This window comes from Fringilla coelebs, assembly GCF_963513975.1.
Source record: "Fringilla coelebs genome assembly, chromosome: 8".
Classification (NCBI taxonomy): Eukaryota; Metazoa; Chordata; class Aves; order Passeriformes; family Fringillidae; genus Fringilla; species Fringilla coelebs.
In genome coordinates, this window is record NC_140066.1 from 25,627,661 (window position 1) to 25,647,896 (window position 20,236).

The 20,236-nt window shown below is 41.8% G+C and overlaps 1 protein-coding gene across 1 annotated transcript in view; it reads left to right on the forward strand.

The window, feature by feature from the left end:
• The window catches only part of SORCS3 (sortilin related VPS10 domain containing receptor 3), a gene marked incomplete at its 3' end in the record, with an annotated part of 260,788 nt that overhangs the window by 141,059 nt on the left and 99,493 nt on the right, over window positions 1-20,236 (forward strand). The window contains exon 4 of the mRNA XM_084210407.1: window positions 1,596-1,754. Coding sequence (XP_084066533.1) covers window positions 1,596-1,754 — 159 coding nt within the window. The remainder of the gene's footprint in view (window positions 1-1,595; window positions 1,755-20,236) is intronic.

Below are 20,236 nucleotides of genomic sequence, written 5' to 3' on the forward strand. Positions count from 1 at the left end.
CTTCAAATAGTTGTGAAATTGTTATTGTTTGGGGCAGAATGAAATTGATATTTTGATCAGATTAGAAAGAATAAATGTACCGAAGCATCCTTTAGAGTGGAGATTTTGGAGGTCTCTTCTCAACCTAATTCCTTGGAAGTCATTTGCATGTGGGAACGTTTTTCATTCCCCAGGCCATGCAGAGCACAATGCAAGTGCACTACTTCAGGATTTGTACTGTGGCTCCCTGTGGGAATGACTGGGATTGATTTTGGGGCTGGTAAGTGGTGGATGTTGAAGGTGCTTTGACATCAAGCTGGATTCATACAGCTTGGCTTCACTCTGGGAAAGTGTTCACTTCTAGTTCAGCTTTTCATTCCTTAATGGAAGGGATCAGAATCCATGTACCTTATATTCCCTTTCCCTTGGTGACTTCATGAAGTTAATGAGGTACTTAAGCTTAAACAAGCACTGAAATCTTTTGCTTGATGAAGGCCCACCATTCCAAGGGTTTTGCCATTCCTTGAAACTGATTTTTGTTGTCAAAATTAATGAATTTCCCTACTGTAGTCTTGAAGTTGGAGCTCTGTGAAGCTGGATAAGAGAAGTCAATGTGGACAAAACCCAAAACTGCAGTGGATCTCAGCTAGCTGATCATTCTGCAGTGAGCTAGAAAAGGCCATTCCTTGATCTGTTTTCCTGCTGAAAGAATGTTTCTTTATTTGATTCAGCTCCTGTATCAACAACCTGCTGTGTTTAGAACAGCTCTAATTTATTTCCCACTGTTTGCCTTTATTTTATGGTACTGGTATTTGCTTTAATGTGAAGTCGTTTTCTCCAGATGTTAATAAGCTGGTATTAATGTTTCCATAACATTTTTCCTGATAAGGTTTATGTAGAGCTTGCCATCTGATAGTGTGGAATCAACCCATTTTAAAATATCGGTAATAATTTTCTAATTAAAATTAGAGGCTCAGAAGTGTTTTCCTCCCTGTAAAAATTGAGGTCATGCACTTTCCTGTGCTTGGGGAAAATTATGTTTTCACTGCCTGAATGAATGTCTCTTACTGTGCAAATTGGGAGTGTGATATATGAAATGGTGTCAGTGTTTGCCCATGTGCATGTGAACTGTACCCAGCTGCCAGCAGCTGATCCAGGAGGGCATTCTGTGTTTCCAGGGAGGTGATGCTCTCATTCATAGCACTGCAAGCTGCCAGGTGATGAGCCTTAAATCTCAGGAATGCTCTGTTGCTTACTTTTGGAGAGAGGATTCCACATGGGATGAGAGAGCTGGTAAACAGAAAATAGTCCGGGCAGGCCTGGTGTGGCTGCTTGAAGTTCCTATATCCAACCAAAATCAATTTTGTTACATAGAATTTTTCTTTCTTGCTTGGCTTTCTGAATTTATCTGGATAAAATGAAACAAAATAAATCACTCAAATCAGATAAGAAAAAGAAACTGAAATACTAAAAACCCATCCTAATTCTATGGGATGTTACACCCTTGAGTGATGTTCTGAATACATCTGATAGGAGTCAGTGCTGTATGACCTCACTCTTAAATGACGTTCACTTTCACTTTTCCATTAACATTTTCCCTCCGTTTTTCTATTTAGATCATGCTTCTTAGTGATCCAGAGATTGAGAGCAGCATCCTCATCAGCTCTGATGAAGGAGCTACCTATCAGAAGTACCGTTTGAACTTCTATATCCAGAGCTTGCTCTTCCACCCCAAGCAGGAGGAGTGGATCTTGGCCTACAGTCTGGATCAAAAGGTAAGCAATTGATTTAATGTTTCAATGATTTTGAGCCAGGAGTTGAAGGGGATATTATCTAGAACTGCTCCCTCTCAGAGACGATGAAGAATTTATAGTGTGCTTTACTGTTCTCACTTTGCAGGTTTAAACGTGCTCAAAAGCCATGCAGTGACTCCAAAGCCAGTTTGCTAAAAGCAGCTGAGTATTAGAGTGATCATGATGGGTGTGGAAACTTCAGTAGTGGTGATACTATGAAAGATGAAAAGAATTAGAGATTTGACATGACACATGGAGCTGTTCTAAAAATCTATTGATTCGCAGGCACTGATTTCTGCACTGTCCCTGAGGATGGAGCACTCAGGCTGAGCTGGTCTGTAACAGCTGCCTGTTGAGCCTTGAGGGGTGCTCATTCTGCTTGCAAACTGGAAGTCAGGGAGCAGCAACAGATGACAAACTCCTCTGTGCCCCTTTTAAGCCTCTTTGCAGTGCATTCTGTGAGTGAGACATCTCCAGTCTGTTACTTTGTCCTTGGCAGGTTTGCTCTTAGGTAGCTCTCATCTGTCTCGAAAGGTGCTGAGCAGAGCAGGTGCAGCGTGGTAGCAAAGTGCTGTGGTAAGGAGATGTGTGCTTCAGCTCTGGAGCAGCAGCCCCCACTGCAGCCCAAAGCTGAGACATAGGATGGTCAAGTTACAAATTCTTCAAAGTTTTAAACTTGCCAAGCTTTTATCTTTCCTCTCTTATGTTTCTGTTATCTCAAGACTCAAGAAAGCAAAACCATGCTGAATAACCACTAAGTTTTCCTCATTGTGGCTGGATGCCAGGTGTCCATCAAAGCCACTCGGTCACTCCCCTCCTCAGGTAGACAGGGGCAGAAAATATAATCAAAGGTCTGTGGATTGAAATAAAGGGAAGGAGACATCACTCAGCAACTACCATCATGGGAAAATCACACTCAGCTGGGGAAATTAATTGAATTTATTACCTATCAATGTACTTTACTTTGTCTTTTTATACGCTACTCTATCAAAAAATAATAGAACAATGAGAAGTAAAAACTAAGTCTTAAAATACCTTTCTACCACCCCTCCCTTCCTGGGCTCAACTTTGCTCACAATTTTCTCTTTTTTCTGCATTCCAACATCAGAGTGGGACAGGACATGGGGGCTGTGGTCAGTTCATCACATGTTATCTCTGCCTCTTCCTCTTCCTCAGGGGAGGACTCTCACACCCTTTCCCTGCTCCAGCATGGTGCCCCTCCCACAGGAGACAGCTCTCCACACACTTTTCCAATGTCCTTTCCACAGGCAGCAGTTCTTCATGAATTGCCCCAGTGTGGATCTTTTCATAGCATGTGAAGACTTCAGGAGCAGACTCTTCCAACACAGGTGCCCTGTGGGCTCACCTTCACCTGTCCTGCCGTGGGTCAAGGGCTCAGCCTGCCTCTCCATGGCCTTCACTGTCACTGCAGGGGAATCTCTGCTCCAGCCCCTGGGACACTCCTCCCCTCATTTTTCACTGGCCTTGCTGTCTGCAGAGCTGTTTCTCTCACATATTCTCACTCTTCTCTGGCTGAAGCTGTCATTTTGTTTCTTCCCTCACTTCATGGATAAGTTCTCTCAGAGGTGCTACCCCTGTCTCTGATGGGTGTGACCTGGGCCAGCAGTGGGTCTGTCTTGGAGCTGGCTGGTGTTTGCTTTCTTGGACAGCTTCTTGCAGCTCTTCATAGAAGCCACCCCTGTAGCCCCCTCCCTGCTATGAAAGCCTTTCCCCACAAACCAAACACATGTGTTAACCTGGCAGATGTGGGGGTGTGTTCTGGGTGGGATTTTCAATTTCTGCAGTTCCTCTTGAAGATTTCTCAACTAGTCAGCACATCCCAGCTATAGGAACAATATAGCTAAAATGCTGTGCCTCTCTATTTGAGAATTTCCTTTGGAAGGCTAGTGCAATTTTTTACCAAACTAGTTACTGAGAATATAATCAAATAATTTCTTATTGCTCCACTTCCCACTTGCTGAAATAATGCTGTGGCAGGCACCAGGTGTTTTGCTGCTGTGCTACTAATGATTCTTGAGTGACATTTGCAAGAACAAAGCTATTGTAAACACACTCCTTTCATAGTATCAAGTCTTTACTGTATGAAGGAGTTAGTCAAATGTCAAATATTTTTCTCAGTGGATCAGTGTAGCAGGGATTTTGAAGTAGGCTGGAAAGACCAATCTATTTATTTGATGTCACAAAATGTCTTGATGCTACTTTTAAACTGGAGGTAATGGTTTTGCATGATCCTGGTGTTTATACAGACAGGCTTGGAAGAAACAGGCATCTGATGAGCTAGTCATGTATGTGAGAAGCCAGATGAGACATCCTGAGCATGCCTTTGCAAAGAGATCCATCTGCAGTGAGTACAGAGCATCTGCTGCTGGGTTGAAGCACTGTACTTCTGCTTGCAGGGCTTTGTAATCTTTTTGTGATGTTAGTCATTGGAAGGAGAAATCAAAATACAAGGGAGGCACATGATTGACTGTGAGGTGGTACTAATGCTCCCCTGATCCAGTACAGCAATAGCAGGCCAGGAGCAATTTGCTTCTGCTCCTTCAAACAAATACAGCTGTGTGCACACCTCAGCTGCTGTCCTCTGCCCAGGAAAAAGACAAGAAAAATGAACTGAGCTAGAAACACCCTGAAGCTGCTTGCATTTCTGCCCAGAAATCAAATAAAATTGCTCGAAGTGTAGGAGCAAAGATAAGTTGGTCTGTAGCTTGTTGGTCAAGTGGAAATGGAGCAATGCCAAGTCCAGGTTTTTCCTTTATGTCTTGCATTCAAGGCAACTCATGCTTTCCCTCACTGGTCAGAAGGATGGCCTGAAGTGCTGGTTCAATGTGGGTCCTAGAAGGGAGCCATGGAGCAGGGCTCTTCCCAGCTGAAATGTTTGCTGAACACGACTGAGATACAGATTGTGCTGAGCCATGTCTTGGGTTAGAAGAGTTGTGAAAGAGCTGTCACTGTGAGTCAGGATCAGCAGCTTCACTGCAGTCACTCTGGTACTGAGGGCATGGGCAGTGCCATGGGAAATCCCCAGCTGCAGTCTTCTGAAGGGCCACTGTAGTGCATTCCTGCAGGTCTGGAAATGGGCACTGCCACAGTTGGGTAGGAACTGAGGTCAGCCCTGTCCCCTCAGGTTAGGCCAATGCCTAAAGTGTCTTTTAGGATTTAAGTCCCATGTACTTGAGAATACTCATAGTGTCTTTTGCATCTTCACAAGACTGGTGTGGCTGTTCTCCTTTTTCTTTAGAAGCCAGATCTGGATCTCACAGCTTCCCACTCCACTGTGCCTTCTCTCCTGGCTGTGGTTATGGGATCATCAATGGCAATGACCGTTTCATCTCTCTGCTCCTCACCAGAAAAGAGATAGCAAGAGTTTCTAAAATAAGTGTCTAGAGAGGCTGCAGTGGTGCTCACAGCTGTGGGGAGGCTGTCCAAAGGGATGCCATGCTGGCAGGGGCTAATTGTCCAACTGCAGCCTAGTTCTGCTCATGCTCCTGTGCCCTTTGTTTTTGTGCCCATTTTCCTGCAAAGCAGCATGAAGTTGCCTGGCACAAACAAGGTGGAGCTGTATCAAATAGTTCTTGCTTTCTCAGTTCATATGTCCATTCTTTGGGGATAAAACCATTCTGAAATACTTCTGACTTGATGCATGAGAAGGCAATAAAATAGAAAGTTTATCATTAGCCTGTAACCTGCTGGTGATGCTGTGACAAGGAAGGTGACTTGCTGTATGCTCTGCAGTGCAGACACTGCTACAGTGGGACACCATATTCTTTCACCTCTGTAAGTTTTAGAAGTGTGTTTGACCCTTAAATTCTATTGTAATGACTTCTTTAGGGACAGATTTAAAAATGCAAATGTTATTCTGAAAACAAATCAAGTACGTACAATTTGACTCCCAGCAGCAGAAGCTATTAAGGGAAGATCTAATCCATCCTCTTGTAACTGTAAATGTGTAAACAAGTTGAAAAAATTAATTTCATATCTTAGATTAAAATAAGTATTTCAGAATAATATTTTTCTTATTGGTTTTCTTTCAATTAAAAATAATAATAATGTGGTGGTTTAAGCAAGCTGTAGTCAACTTGGAAATTAATGAGAATGATGAACCTGAAAATCCATTTTGCTTTGTATGTTGTTCCACACAGCAAAATGAAATTAAATAGGGACAGTTCATATCCCTACAAATAATGAATTTGGTAACTGCCTAGATCAAAAGATTGTTGAATTGTTTTGTTTATAAAAATAGAAAACAATATTAAAGTTTTGGAATGAAATACAAATAGTCAATGTTTTGGATCTTCCCATTAAATAATTTTCCTCTAAGGTGTTCTGACCTTCAGTTCCATGGCTGTAATTCAAGCCTTTTTTTTAATGGCTGTTTTAATCTAAACATGCCTCCTTTTTTTTAGCTAATTTCTGCACAATTGACAACAATGCTAGGGTATTTATCTAGTTGAATGACCAACTAAAAGCCTACCACATTTTGAATGCCCTCTTAACAGAATTATTGTCCCTTCTAAGTTGGTGTTTTAGAAAGCTTTTCCATATTTCACAACCTTCTTTAAGAGGAGGAGCCCATCTCTTCTCCACAGAACTGTTCCTTGAAATATGGCTTCATACCAAGAAAGCCAAAGACTTTGTGATGTTACCACTTCCATCAGGTGAGATAATTGAATATAAAGCCAGTTCAGTCACCAATTCTTTTATTACCACTCCCACATGGGTATTGTCCTGCTTTTTTCCTGGTTAGGGCAATTCCCAGAAGACGACTGAGATGGAGTTCAGCAAGCTTTCTAAAAGATATATGGCTGTGTGGCTGCTGGTTACTTTGTTGATTTAAGGACAAATTGCAGTTACCACCATTTGTTTTCTCTTAGTAGTATCCAAGGAGTTATTGAGGATACTTCCTCGGTATGAGTCAACACAGCATATCGTTCCTGTTCTTAATTTTTATAGCCAATTAGGACCTTCCTCTGCCTTGCTAACTCTCCTGTATCATCACATAAATGCAGCAGGGCTGAGCCAAGAAATCTGTGTGTGTGGGCATGAACATGTAACAAGTTCACAGACCCTGATGTCTTCTCACAGAGTAAAAGCACAGGCTAGAGGAAATTTACAGGGCTTTAAGCAAACCTCAGTGGGTTTGCTATTCCCCCTGAGCTGCCATGTGATATTGTATAACTATCAGGTCCTGGGAGATTAAATGCATCTTGTGAGTTGAAAATCTTGGATCTCTTCCCAGCAGCTTTGTGTGTCTAGTTTATTGATAAAATAGCACAATCTGATGTGTGCACGTGTTGGTTCTGTTAATGGCCCCCTTAAGTGGCCTTTGGCAGGAGGTGGACACCGTGTAAATGCTGCAGACAATTTGCTGCAGGTCAGACTGGGTCTCACAGGGAGTGCCCACGCTGACACTTGGATTTATCACCCAGTACAAAATGGAAAATGGGCCCGCAGCCTCCAGTTTTTGTGGGTATTTGCAGAAAATACATAGGAAGCCATTTTAAACAACCCTTGGATAAAAATTTGGTGGGAAGGGGAATATATGAAAAAGGTGAATATTGCCTGTTGGAAAGCGTGGGGAGCTGCTCTGTGGAATGCTGTGAAAGCTCAAAGTCTCCAGCACAAGCTTAAGGTACAGATTTCATTGCAGCCATTCACAGTGACTGGGGAGGAATATCTTGAGTTTATCTTACATTCCTGATGCTAATATGCCGAGTGTCTGATTATTTGTCTCATTTATCCAAGAAACTAACTAATTCTCAACAGGCAAAACTTCCCACACTCTGATTCTTCTGTGGGGAATGGATGAGTCTGGAGGTAGAAAAGGAAGGGACTTTCACAAAGTTTCCACGAAGTTTCTCTCAGAATGATATTGAAACTTTCAGAGAAACATGCACAACTCTCTTGCATAAATATTTGTTTAAAAGGTAATTTAAAAATATAATTTGTTTAAAAGAGAAAATATCAGTTAATAGGGAGAGAGATATTTAAAATATTTGAAATTGCCATTGTTAAGAGAAGAAACCCCAGGTATACAACATGGTAGAATCCCACTTTTTCCTTACAGACCGAACTGTGATTTGAAGCCTGCTGGGAATAGGTAAGAGGCAGAATAATTCAGTAATACAGCAATTTAAATTCCCCAGCTACCCATTACAAATTTGAGAACATTGGATAAACAAGAAGTTTGACAATCAGTGGCTTCTCCCTCCATGGAACTTAATCTTCAGCAGAAAGTGAACAAAAGAAAGTGGGTGTCTCATTATCTCTTGGAATGAGGTGATAAATAAGAGGTGCAAGATAACATTCTGCTGTATCACCAAGTTGCACCTGGCAGACAGTATCAGATCTGACTGGGGAGATTCCTTTGGTGTGGGAGATGTGGCAAGTTATCATCTGAAAATTGGATGCAGTGCATGTCACAGCCTTGACTATCTTGACTAGACACTGCTGAATTTATCAAAAAAAAAAAATCACAGATAAGACTGGGACTATGTGGGAAAGTTTGCTGGGTTTTTTAAAAATTTTTTTCTAATTTTTTTCTAATGTACTAGACACAGAACCAGAGCCATGAAATGGGTAAAATGCTCCCCTGGAATTTAGGCCCAGTTTTCCAGTATGACATGGGGCAGTAAGGAGCTGAGGCTGGGGTTGTTTGGTTGGGGCTTTTTTTGACAATGTGCAGTTGGGCAGGGTGCTGCCAGAGAAATCCAGGGGGAGTTGCTTCTAGGAATATGGGCACCTTGTTCCAAGCAGTCACTCATCTTTGGGATTCTCTGTGATGAGCTGTTTTCATCGACACATGGAACAATCCAATTTGGAAAGGATCTCCAAATATCATCTGGTGCAGCCTTTCATGGGAAAGGGAGCCTAGATATGATTGTCTAGCACCCAGTCCAGTCCTCCAGTAAGCTCTGCTTGGTCTCAGAATTTGTGCCCTTTAAGGGAACTTAGGCACATGGGGGCTTCAGGGTTGTGTCTGGGTCAGGCTGGTGAAGTTTGAGTCGGAACTCCTAGCGCTGGAAATGTGATTCCAGGATAGCAGCTGCCACTGCAGATATGCTGAAATTAAGCAGTGAGAGTTGCTGCATGTCTGAAGTGAGATGTGATTCCGGCCCAGGCCTGTAGGTTTTCTTTCCTTAGGAGCTGAGGTATGGGGCTGATGAGGAGAGGCAGGCTGGTGTCTGCCTCACATCTCATTTTGATATAAATCAGCAGGCACCCAGACCTGTTACTTGCTCCTCAGCAGCACTTCTGCTCCTGGAATTTAAATGTAATTGTAGTTGTCAGAAGTTGTTGGAAGTGTGAATAACTACTCCTTTTATCAACAACAGCTCAAGACTGTACCTCTTAGGTAAAACACAGCTTTTCTTAGCAAGATGTGAACATTGCTTTTAATGAGGAAAGTAAGTTCTTTCTGCTTCTGCATGGATCCTCATGGTAGAATCACCATTTCATTGCATGATGTGAGAGAGCACACCACGGCTGGTTTCTCATCATAGTTCACTGATATCTGAAGAGCACACTGCCTGTGATTCCAGTCCTGTGGATACAATGCTCAGCTTTCACATTTATCTTGCACCAGTCACTTGACATTTGAGCACCCCACAGAATGAAGCTGGAGGCACATGGAGGCACACCTACTGCATCCTTTTTTTCATCCCAAAGGCAAAGAGACTCAGGAGGCTGCCATAGTAACAGTTAGTCCCACAGGCCTACCATACTGAGGAAGGAAATAATGTGAGTATATTGCCCACCTGTAAAGGAGCACACAGTGTTTCATGTTTAATACAAGCCATATTATAGTAACTGCTCATAGAAATCTCTACCATACTGACTGGTCCATTGTATTGCACATTCATATGAAGAAGCAATCCCTGCCTGGGAGTGCTTGCCATTAAACATGAGGCTGACAGACAAAGTGGTGTCCCCTGAGTATCTCTAGTGTATTCAGGCACAGGTCATTAAAGTGTTTCACTGCCTAACTATCACTGAGAACTATAACAAAGCCAGAAACTGAACGCAGATAGAGTCCTGTTCCCATGACTTAGCCACAAATAAGCCTTTCATCTTTTTGCCTTTTGAATACTCTTCTGAGAACATCAGGTTCTACAAACATATCATGTGTCTGTGTTGCTGGACAAGCCACCTGCCAGCAGCTCTCCCAGGCAGGCAGGCAGGGTTCCATCAAACAGATAAACTGAAATGTTAGTAAAGTTAGAAAAACACAAACCAAACAGAAAGAACCGAACCCTGGAGATTGGGAATACTTAAAAGCAATTTACAGAAGTCTCTTCTTCAATATGATAATGAACTGAAGAATTGAAATCACTTAACTTCATTTACAAATCATGAATATGTATCAGTGCCTTTAAATGAAAGGACGACTAAAACAGATATAGTGTTTGTTCAATTCATTAAAAGGAAGACAATTTATCAGGAGGTTTTTTTCCACTCCTAAACTAAAGCTATATGCAAATGTCAGTAAATCAAGACCTTGCGCTAATTCTGCAGCATGATGAATATTTTTATAATCCTAATTAGAACCAGTCATTTAGTTCAGCAATTTCCCCCAATCTAGCCAATTTGAAATTAAAATAGATGCCTTGATTACAAAACTCATTAGCAAAGAAGCACCCTTTTTGCTAACCAGTTCATTTGGAATGCACAAGCTGAATGAAGTGAGGAGCACTTGTGTTGTCAATTGCCGTAAGTGAAGTGAGCCTTAATTGTTGGCATTGTGAAGTATTTGTATTGCTGCATGTTTCATTGCAGTATAATATATCATTCATTAAACGTAACAAAAGCATTTTTAAAATTTAATTAAGTGGTGTTGGTGCACCAGGTAATTTTTATAAAGTCAGATGTCACAATTGTTTGCATTTGAAGTATTGATGGGCATTACTGTCAGAAAGAAGACGTATGACTCTACATTTATCATTCTGATTATGGTAGGCCTGGCAGTTTTAATAGGAGATGGGAAATTAAATTATGCAACCTTGGCTCTACTTCAGAAATGCCCGATGAATTTTTGTCCTGGCAAAATACTGAACTTTGGGCTTGTGATGATTTGTGGTGGCAAAGAGAAAGTAACGGCTTGTGAAACTTGATTTAGCCAGAACAGACTTCCCTATTGCTTGTTATTTATGTTATAGACACTTCATGAGCAGGTTTTACTTTGAAAAAGGAAATATAGAGATAAATGGAGCGAGACACATTTGATGGTTAAATGTGCTCTTCTGCTGGAGCAACCTAGTTTATTGTGTAACAGAGCAGGGATCCTGTGGCTTATTCCTGGGCCATGCTAAATCATGGCTGTATATTGATTTTATCTGGAGCCTAAGTGGGGTGAAGAGTGGTTATAAATATAGCAGATGGGAATAAAAATGAAGGAGTGAAGAAGGCTGAAGAATAAGAACACCAGGGGCATGATTTATTTTGCCTGACTGCAGAGATCTAAAATGTTGCAATGTATGCCTACATTGGGTGTCTTGGCTTCACATGGCAGTTGATGGTGATCTACTGAACGGTGTTGATTGATTTCTGGAAGCAAATGGAGGTGACTCTTTCAGGATGAGGTAAATTGTACCTTGGACTCATTTGTATTGACGAGGCTTCTGCTGAGTGTCAAGGAAGTAATTTCCTTTGCTGAGATGTAACTATTTGCTATATTACCTTAGATTAGGGGACTTGAAACCAACCCTGCTGTCTGGATGTGTGCAAAATGGATTACAGGGGATATGATTCCAGTATGATCAAAACAGCAAAAAACATTTAGTTTCCTAGTTCCTGTTATCATGCCTACAAATTCTAATGACCCTCAGCCTGAAGAAGAGAGCAAACATGATGTGCAAGCAAAGAAGGAGTTTGCAACCTTTTGTTTTCTTTCCTTGAGGCAGCCAGCTGGATGGATGATGCTGAGGGGCGAAGGTACAGTCCTCTCCCCCTCATCCCCCCAACAAGCCCCTGCATGTGTCTGTTTGTCACATCACCAGCACCCAAGCAGAGGGGCACTCTCTGGGGGTGCATTTCTGTGTGCTGGACTGGGAGCTTGCACTCAGCAGTAGGAATGGCAGGCCTGGAAATAGCAGGCTGGCCCTTGCTCTCTGCTCTGCCCCTAAGGCTGGAGCATCTCAGCTCCCTGAAATCAAAGTCAGCTGAGAGATGCAGATCTGAGAGACAAAGACAGAGAAACTCCAGAAGGCAGCAGGCAGGAGCTGATATTTCCTGGCAAACCTTTGAGTGTGGTTGGGGTGGGGTACCCCATGTGAGAATTTCTCATCAGCTGGTGCTGTAGTAGTAAATGGGCCACAAGGCAGAGAGGGTCCTTCTTTTGTGTTGTAGCACTGCAGTCTATTAAAAAGCTCATACATTTAATTCCTAATCACCTTGTGTCTATTATGTGAAACAGGTTTATGTAATGCTAGAAGCTTGTATTTTTTTTTCTTGGATTGCCCTTTGCAAGCAGGCTTCTCTCTGTTGCTCTTGCCTCTCCTTTTTGAGTCACAACAAACCATCCCTGTCTCCAGTGCTTGTTTTCAGTGGGGAAATGGACCATGTTCTGATCTGATAGCATACCTGTGTGCAGTCACACATGTAGCAGCTGATATTCAGTGTGAGTCCATTATTTTAGCAGGAAAATGCTGATTAACATCACTGGAAGATCTGACCTCAAACATGTACAGTATTATTTTCTCACATAAAACAAGATAGATGTTGTTTATGCCTCCCAGTGCACAGGGGTTTTTTCCCCTAAAATGTTCCTGGTGAGAGATGCAGAGTCCCTGGGCAAGAGCCTGTGTGCAAGCTTTTACTTTTGTTAAGGCAACTACTTATTTCTGTTGTTCAACCTTGACATATGGAAATTCACTGTTTAAAAAAAAAAAAAAATCTCTTTTTTTTACCTTAGTAGGCATGGATGATTCAGCTTTTCATGCCTATTGTGTCAGTGGTGAAGGAGGAGGCCAGTTCCTGGATTTTTGGTCTAGCAGGTCAGGAACTTCAATCCCAAGTGTTTAGAAATAATGAATTGGTTCTTTAGAAGTAATGAGTTTGGTAGAGAAAAAGTCAGAGAGGTGTGTGAATATTTCAATTGTCCACTCTTACATGTCTCTTGATGCTTCTGGGACTGAGGAAGTGTTGAAAACCATGTTTTTCAAATGCCTCCTCACAGTTAATAAAATTAGAAATTTTACCATTAAAGAAAAAAAAAGGAACAAAACCCCCAAGATTTTCATAATGCCCTGATTCCAGTACTGTTCTTCTGCAGGGCATTTATGCTTCTAAGACACAAATATTTATTTATGCTTGCAAATGCTGCACGTCTTCAGTTGTGTTTTGGTGCATATTTCAGCTGGCTGCCCATATTGGTTGTCTGGGGAAAGAATGGTGACCTGTTTGTGTAGGGTGTGTACACACCTGTGTGCAGGTTTGAAGTTTTGCAATAGAAGCCCCACAGTAGTTTTGTGACAGTTACAAGAAGTTCTTTCAGAGTAATAAAATTTTTAGTTTTGTGTTCAGTTGATTTTTATAGGACTATGGTGGTTGTAAAATGAAAGTTAGGGCATGATGCAGTACAATTTTGGTTCATTGGGAGTATTGTAGGTATGATAAAAGGAGGAGTTGAGGCACCAAAATGAAAGGTGATATGTTTGAGAGGAGGACAATTGATCAAAGAAACAACAAAGCTTAAAGCTTTATAGAAAATCCTTGTGATTCTGTAGTACAAAAGGAGGAAAATGGGATCCTTCCCACAGCCTCCTACCTTGGGCAACTCATTTCTGCCAGAGGTTCAGTGATCATAAACTGTCTGAATATAGATTTTGTGGCATTTTATACTTGCAGTGTTCAAGAGATAAAAGCACGTACAAATAACATGTTAGCAGAATATACTGGACCCAAGGGGACTTTTCTGCCATATAGTAAGAGAACAATAATGTCATCAAAAGTTTTGCTGCCAAAGCAGGACTCTAGTTTTGTCCTCTGACACAGCCCTTGCTTCAGGCCAGTTGATTTTCTCAGATCTTGGTGCAAGTCCACGAGAGTTATGCACACATACCCCGCGGCACAAATGTCACGAGTCTGGAAGTTCTGCTGCAAAATTGAGTCTGATATGATGAGAACTCTAGCTAGATGAGTTGTGCTTTTTCTCTAGTGACAGCATGGAAAAAGCTGCTTTATTTTTCCTTTGCAGCCTTCCACTATGAGTTATGCTATACCATCACTGTAAACCTAGAATGATATCAGAAATTATAGTTACATTAAATCAAGTTTGGTGAGTTGTTGTTAACTATAGTTGTTGCCTTGAATCGAGTTTGTGCAGTTCTGGGACTTTGTAGAGGCTTTTTTCTTCACCCTGCTTCATAAGATGGTAGGAAGGTACCTAGAATTTCAATTAAGTGGGATAAATGGCTTAAATATAGACACCACAGAATATTTACAAACCTAGAGAGCTGCTGAGAGAGGCTAGATAAGAGCTTTCTTTTTCTTGCGTGATCTGCAGTTGCAGATTCATTTATTCCAAAGGTTGATTGCAGGAGCTGGGTGATGGATGAATCAAAGATGACAGTGTAAATGGTGTCTGCCCAGCAGCCCAGAGGGATCCCTGCAACATGTGAGTTTCTCATTTGGTGATTTTTCTGGCAGTGATGCCTCAGTGCAGTGACAGCTTCTGCTCCAGCTGTCAAGCTAAATTGTTCCTGATGGTTGCTGGTATTTACAATGATGCTGTTCATTTGGGTTCCTCCAGTAAACAGTCTTGGATTGGGATGAACTGAATCTCTGTGAGGTGCAGAGAGGAATTTCTAGTTTTCCATGAGACCTCTTACTTTTCCCTTCCTGCATGTGATCTCTGGCTTGGCCGTGTATGTGTGGAGATGGATGCCTGTAAAATCAGGCTCTGCTTTTCCCTTCAGGTGTTACCTATTGTCAATGCATGGATTGCCAGGGAATCTGGTCAAAAAGAAATTTGGCTGGCTAGAGGTGAACTGAACTATTCCACTGGATTTTAAGAGTTATAGTAAGAGCAGTACTGGAGATAACAGAGCCCCTTGTGGAGACCAGAGTTGGCTGTTGAGTAGGAGAGTGAGGCTAAAAGGAATCTAACTTTGTTTATTATATATTCAAGCTTGCAGAAGCCTCTTGATTCATTATAGGACAGGATATGAAAAGTGCGTGGTAAGGGAGATGGCCTAAAATAATGTATTGTACAATTGCTGGGGTGTTTGAGCAGGAGATAATATTTACTGAAGCTGAATCTTCAATGCTATCAGAAATTAAAGTTTTCTACCTTGTTTTTATAAAACTTTTGCTCACAGAATTTATTTCATAGCAAGAGTTGTCCTATGACCAGCTTCTCTGTTCTCTTTTGGGGGACATAAGACTCCCATGACTAAGGTGGGCTTTTCTCTGGGCTGATTTGGTCCAGTATTTGCCCTTTGTCCCAGGCAGCATAAAACACAGGATGTATGGGTGAGCTGTCCAGAGAGGAATTTCTCCCAGTGCAGAATGTGTACATGTCCTAAGCAGTATCTGTTCATCTATTGGAGTTTCCCAGAAGACTTTCAGGATGGCATTGGGGGCATATCCATGACCAAAAGAGAAGTGTGGTGGCAGCCTATAAATGCTTGCTCTGCCCCCCAGATCCCTGACAGAACCCATGGCTCAGGGTGAGGGGGCACAGTGCCCTCAGGGGGGGATGGAGTAGAAGAGTAAGGACAGTTTGTGAGACAGCTCTGACTGTGTGAAGAAATCCAGCACTCTGAGAACTGGGGGGCAGCTCCTGAGGACCTGTGAGGTTTGCTGCTCTTCAGCTGGTGAGGTGAGAACTGAGTGGAATGGGCAACTGCACTCCATCAGGGGTGATCCCAGGTAAGAACAGCATGTTCACCTGGGTGAGATGAGTTCAGGTGTGTGTCTGCTCACTGTCTGAGGGTGGTGCGTCACGAAAACTGAGTAACCATCCCTGTCTGTGAAAATGCTGATGATGGCAAACTGCCTTGGGTGGCAGGTGTGTGTGTGTTAAATAACATACAATTTAAACTGGGGCAGAATACATTGCTTTAATTTTGCCTAAATGACACATACTGCTTGAAACCAGACTAATATTTCTTTCAAGCTGTGTGAAGTTTTTTTACTTGAACAATGACTACATCTCAGAAAAAAATGCTGTTCTAAATGCAGTTTCAAATCCTATTCATTAATGCCCATGTACACAATTTCAGAAATGCTTTTTTTCCACATGAATAAATAAATCAGAAAAATCTTATGTAAGTTTAGAAGGTGGTTTGGTGGTGTGAAATCTATTTCTTCCACTAATCTGAAAAAAATCCCTCTGCCATTAAATCCTGGTCTGTATAATATAGAGGTTAACCTACAAATAGTGCCACAGGGTTTGTAAAGGAAGGAGGAGAGGGACAGTCAAGCATGTGATTGTAGCTTTATGTCCCACTTTGGCTAATGCCTCAGCCTCTGCTGCTTTGTCCCTTGTAGTCTTATGCTCAATAAACATGAAAGATTGGTCTGTAATAGCAATGAATGTACCCAGATGCTTGCACTGTAATTAAAGGCATATATCACACAATAAAGCACATTTGAATGAAAAATCTTCCCATTAGACGTGTGGTTCACATTTATTTCCCCTTATTGTTAAACTTCTGGAGTATAACCATTGATGGAGTGTAAGGAGGACTTCTAAAGGGCTGCAATGTGAAGCCCCCAGGAGCACAGAAAATTTTCCAGTTGGGCTGGGAGGGCACAGAGCTCCCCAGTGCAGGCTGACCTGCCCAGCAGCATTGGCTTCATCCGTGTGGATGGTGGATCCAATTAGCACAGACCTCAGACCCAACGCAGCCTAATGATTTTGAAACTGGACTAAGGGATCAGCCTGGCTTTGAGACAGAAAAATCAGCAGCTATTGGAGGTGATTCACTCTTTTGTGAATGTTAAAGAGCTGATCTGAGGGGGAAAAGGAGTGAAGCAGCCTCTGTGGACAGCAGGAGCAACCTGAAACACACCTCTGCCTCTGGCTGAGCCTTTTGGATGTCAAATGAAGAAATTCTGGTCAAGATAACTCCTGGTGCACCTTGTAGCCTCTGGTAGCAGGAGGCAGCTCTGCCATCTCCATCCCATTCTGATCTCTTCATGGTCCCAGTCTTGTTCCCTTGTTCCTGTTCTCTGCTTTAGTCCTCCTTAAACTCTACAGGTGATTTTGAAATGGTTAGAAGATCATGGAGAAAGGAATAAATAAGCAAACAGAAAAGTTAGCCTTCCCTTAAAATGGCATTTCTGTTTATAGTACCTTTTGCAAGTTGCTAAATTCTTTAGCAGTGATTGAAATGTGTTTTGGTTGACCAAATTGAACATATTTTTTCTCCAGATTTTCAGTTTAAGCTAAAAAATATGGAAGTAATATTTTTCATCTTGTTTCTTCACCACTCTAGCGTTTCTGGAGGTAGGGGAAGAGCACAAAAAAAGAGAGCCTGTTTTTCACCCAGGGCTAAAACATACCTTAAACTCTTTGTGATGCTCATTTGTGACACTGCTCCTGTTGCAGCTGCATCTGGATTTCTTGTTCCACTGGAAACCAGTCATGGAGTAGAAAAGCAAAAGATGGTCCGCTCTTAGCAGAAATACCAAATTTTTGGCTGAGTGTGCTTGGTGCCATTGAGGCTTAAGAAAAATTGAACTGTGAAGGTTTTTAATTGGACTCTTTTTTTCACTGATTTAATCTACTTTTGTCTCTTTCTTGGAGCTGTAGTAGCAAAGCAGAGAGAGCCCAGTCTTGCTTTCAGCATCAGGTTTAAAGTGGACCCATTGAGTGAAAGCATTTTTTTAGCTATGAAATGGGACATCAGTGCATTGTCTAGCCTGTCTGACTTCAGTAGAAACCACATTGAGCTATACAATTACATCCTGAAGTCAGACATTTCCAAAGCATTTGGTATTTGTTCAGAAGATCCCTGACCAGTGTCTTACTGTGGTGAGATAGAAACTGAGTTTCTTTTGCCTGAAGACCTAGTCTTACTGATAAGCTTGTGAAGTATTTTTCTTAAAATGCAAAAAATCCCAACTTCCCAGCTTCAGAAACCTTTGCTATTTTTTTTCCTCTCTGTATGGGAAAGATGACGAAAAAGTATTTAGTATTTAATTTCTGTCTTGACCAGTTTTCAAAATAGCCCATTTCCAGTGTCCCATCTATGATACAAGATCTGTAGGGAACTGAGCAGCTCTGGTGAGTCTCAGACATGAATCAGTCTGGGCATATTCTCTTTCCATGCCTAAGACAATCTGGCTGTACAATGCTAGAGAAGAACCTCGGGCTGCAATGAGGACTCCTGATGCAGCTTTTAATCACCTGGAAAGGAAATCAAAGTAAAGAGATAAACTGGTCCATTTGTTTTCATTACAATTACTAGTTTTTACTACTCTGTGTAAACAAAGACCATAAATTTGGTGCAGGTAGACTTCTCTCTACTAAGTTCAGCCCCACAAGCTGTTGCACAAATCTTTTGGCTCAAGACGTAGGATTTATTTTTAGCTTCTTTAGTGTGAAGCTGTCAAGGGTAGCTTACCTGAATTGTGGTTTCCAGGCAGCTTGTGACATGGGAAGAAAAGGATAAACTCTTTTTTTCCATTATTTAGGGCATTTCCAAGTTTCAGATCTCAGTATCACTGGAGTCCTGCCTTGCAAGGTGGCAAGGATAGGCAACCCCCTTGGAGGAGTTGGAAAGAGCAAGCACAGACAGTCCTTGAGGTGGTTATCAGCTTGATGGTGATGCCAGCCCTTGTGTCCCTAATGGTAGCTCTTGACACACCAGGGGTGTTTCAATGAGGCCCAGGATGAGGGGAATAGTGGGATAGAAGAAAGAGAGGAATACCCCAGTTTTTTCTTTGAATGCAGCCTTTTCTGCTGTGGGTAATAAAGCCACTTCTGTGGCAAGGGTTGCTCATGACCTGGTTTCAGCCACACAACTGAAGTATTTTAGACCTGAGTCCTGTACCTACAGTGCTGCAAGTAACATGTCCTGCCTCCCAGGAGAACCTCAGAAAGAGGTTTCCATAGACCCCATGGTTTAAACTTTACACTGATGCTGTGAAAGGGAGAGGTATCCATCTGTCCTTAAGAAAGCAGGGATGGAAGAAGTGACAAAGAAGTAGGGCATGTTCCTGGGGTACCAATAGCTGTCTTCATGGCTGTACTGAATCTATCCTGTGTTCAACTGGCCATTGTCAGACATGGCTTATCTGTTCTGTACTCTAGAGACTGGAAAGTATTGTGAATTTTTCCTCCAGTTCATTTACCTTCTAGGAATGACCTTTCTGAGATATTAATGATGGCACTCTTCTTCTTTTGCAATTTCATTTGTAACACAGAAGTGCAGAGAAAAGATACACCTTCAGTTTTCTCAGAATTTGCAACTTTTTCTGAGCCTTTAATTTTTTTCTAGAGCTAATGGTTTTTTCCTTCTTTAGGGAAAATTTAAGACCCGGCAATCGACTTTCTTTTCTGAGTTATCCTTTGCATGCAGTCCAATTTCCTACAGAAATGTTGACCTAATTTTATTTTTCTTCTGCCCCGGTTTGAGTTTTTGGCAGGAACCCTCCACACATCTTGTAGATTTTTCCCACCAGCTCTGGATGAGAAGGTGCTAGCTTGCTTTGTGCTTTTCTGGGATCAGAGCCATCTTTTCATGTAAGCAATCTGAGCTACTGCTTGGGATTGTGCCCTTCTGAGGCCAAGCAGGCCAGGCTAATCTGACCCTCCTCTTCCATAATGTGTCAGCTGCTGCCAGGTTATTCCCACTAGACCCATTCTCACCCTGATGCATTTGTTTTGAATACATCTTTCCATCATCAGCTGTATGTATTGTCTAGAAGAAGTAGAGTTTTCTGTGTAATAAATGAATTGTTCCTCTAAAGGCATGTAGTTCAGCTGATCTTCCTCACTTTATCTGACATTGTTTGCACTCTTGAATGACTGGCAGTAGGAAAACTATGGAGTGTCTCACCAGATGTCTTCTCAGGCCAATCGACATGATTTCATAGCAAGAAATAATATTTGTTTTTATTTGCTTACAGGCTTTAATGTATGTTCCTTTTATGTATGTTCCTTTTATGTAGGTTCCTTCTTATGTGTGTATACATGAAAGTCTATAAATATCAGAGCTCTGTGAATTTCTTTAGTCGGTTTTCTATTGCTTTTCAGTCTATAAGTGACATCTATACATGCTTCTTGCAGTGATGGAGTGTACCCAGGATATGGTATGCTTGTCTTTCTTGGGCTTGCCTTCAAACTTCATTTTTCTGTGTGCTTCCCCCATGAAGACCAAGCAGGTCATGAAATCCATCTCAGCCAGATTATATGCCTCTGGTGGGGTCATCTCTTTCTACACTAGTCACTGTGAGCTTTTTTAGTGTTTGTCAGGAGAGGTGGAAGATTCTAAAGC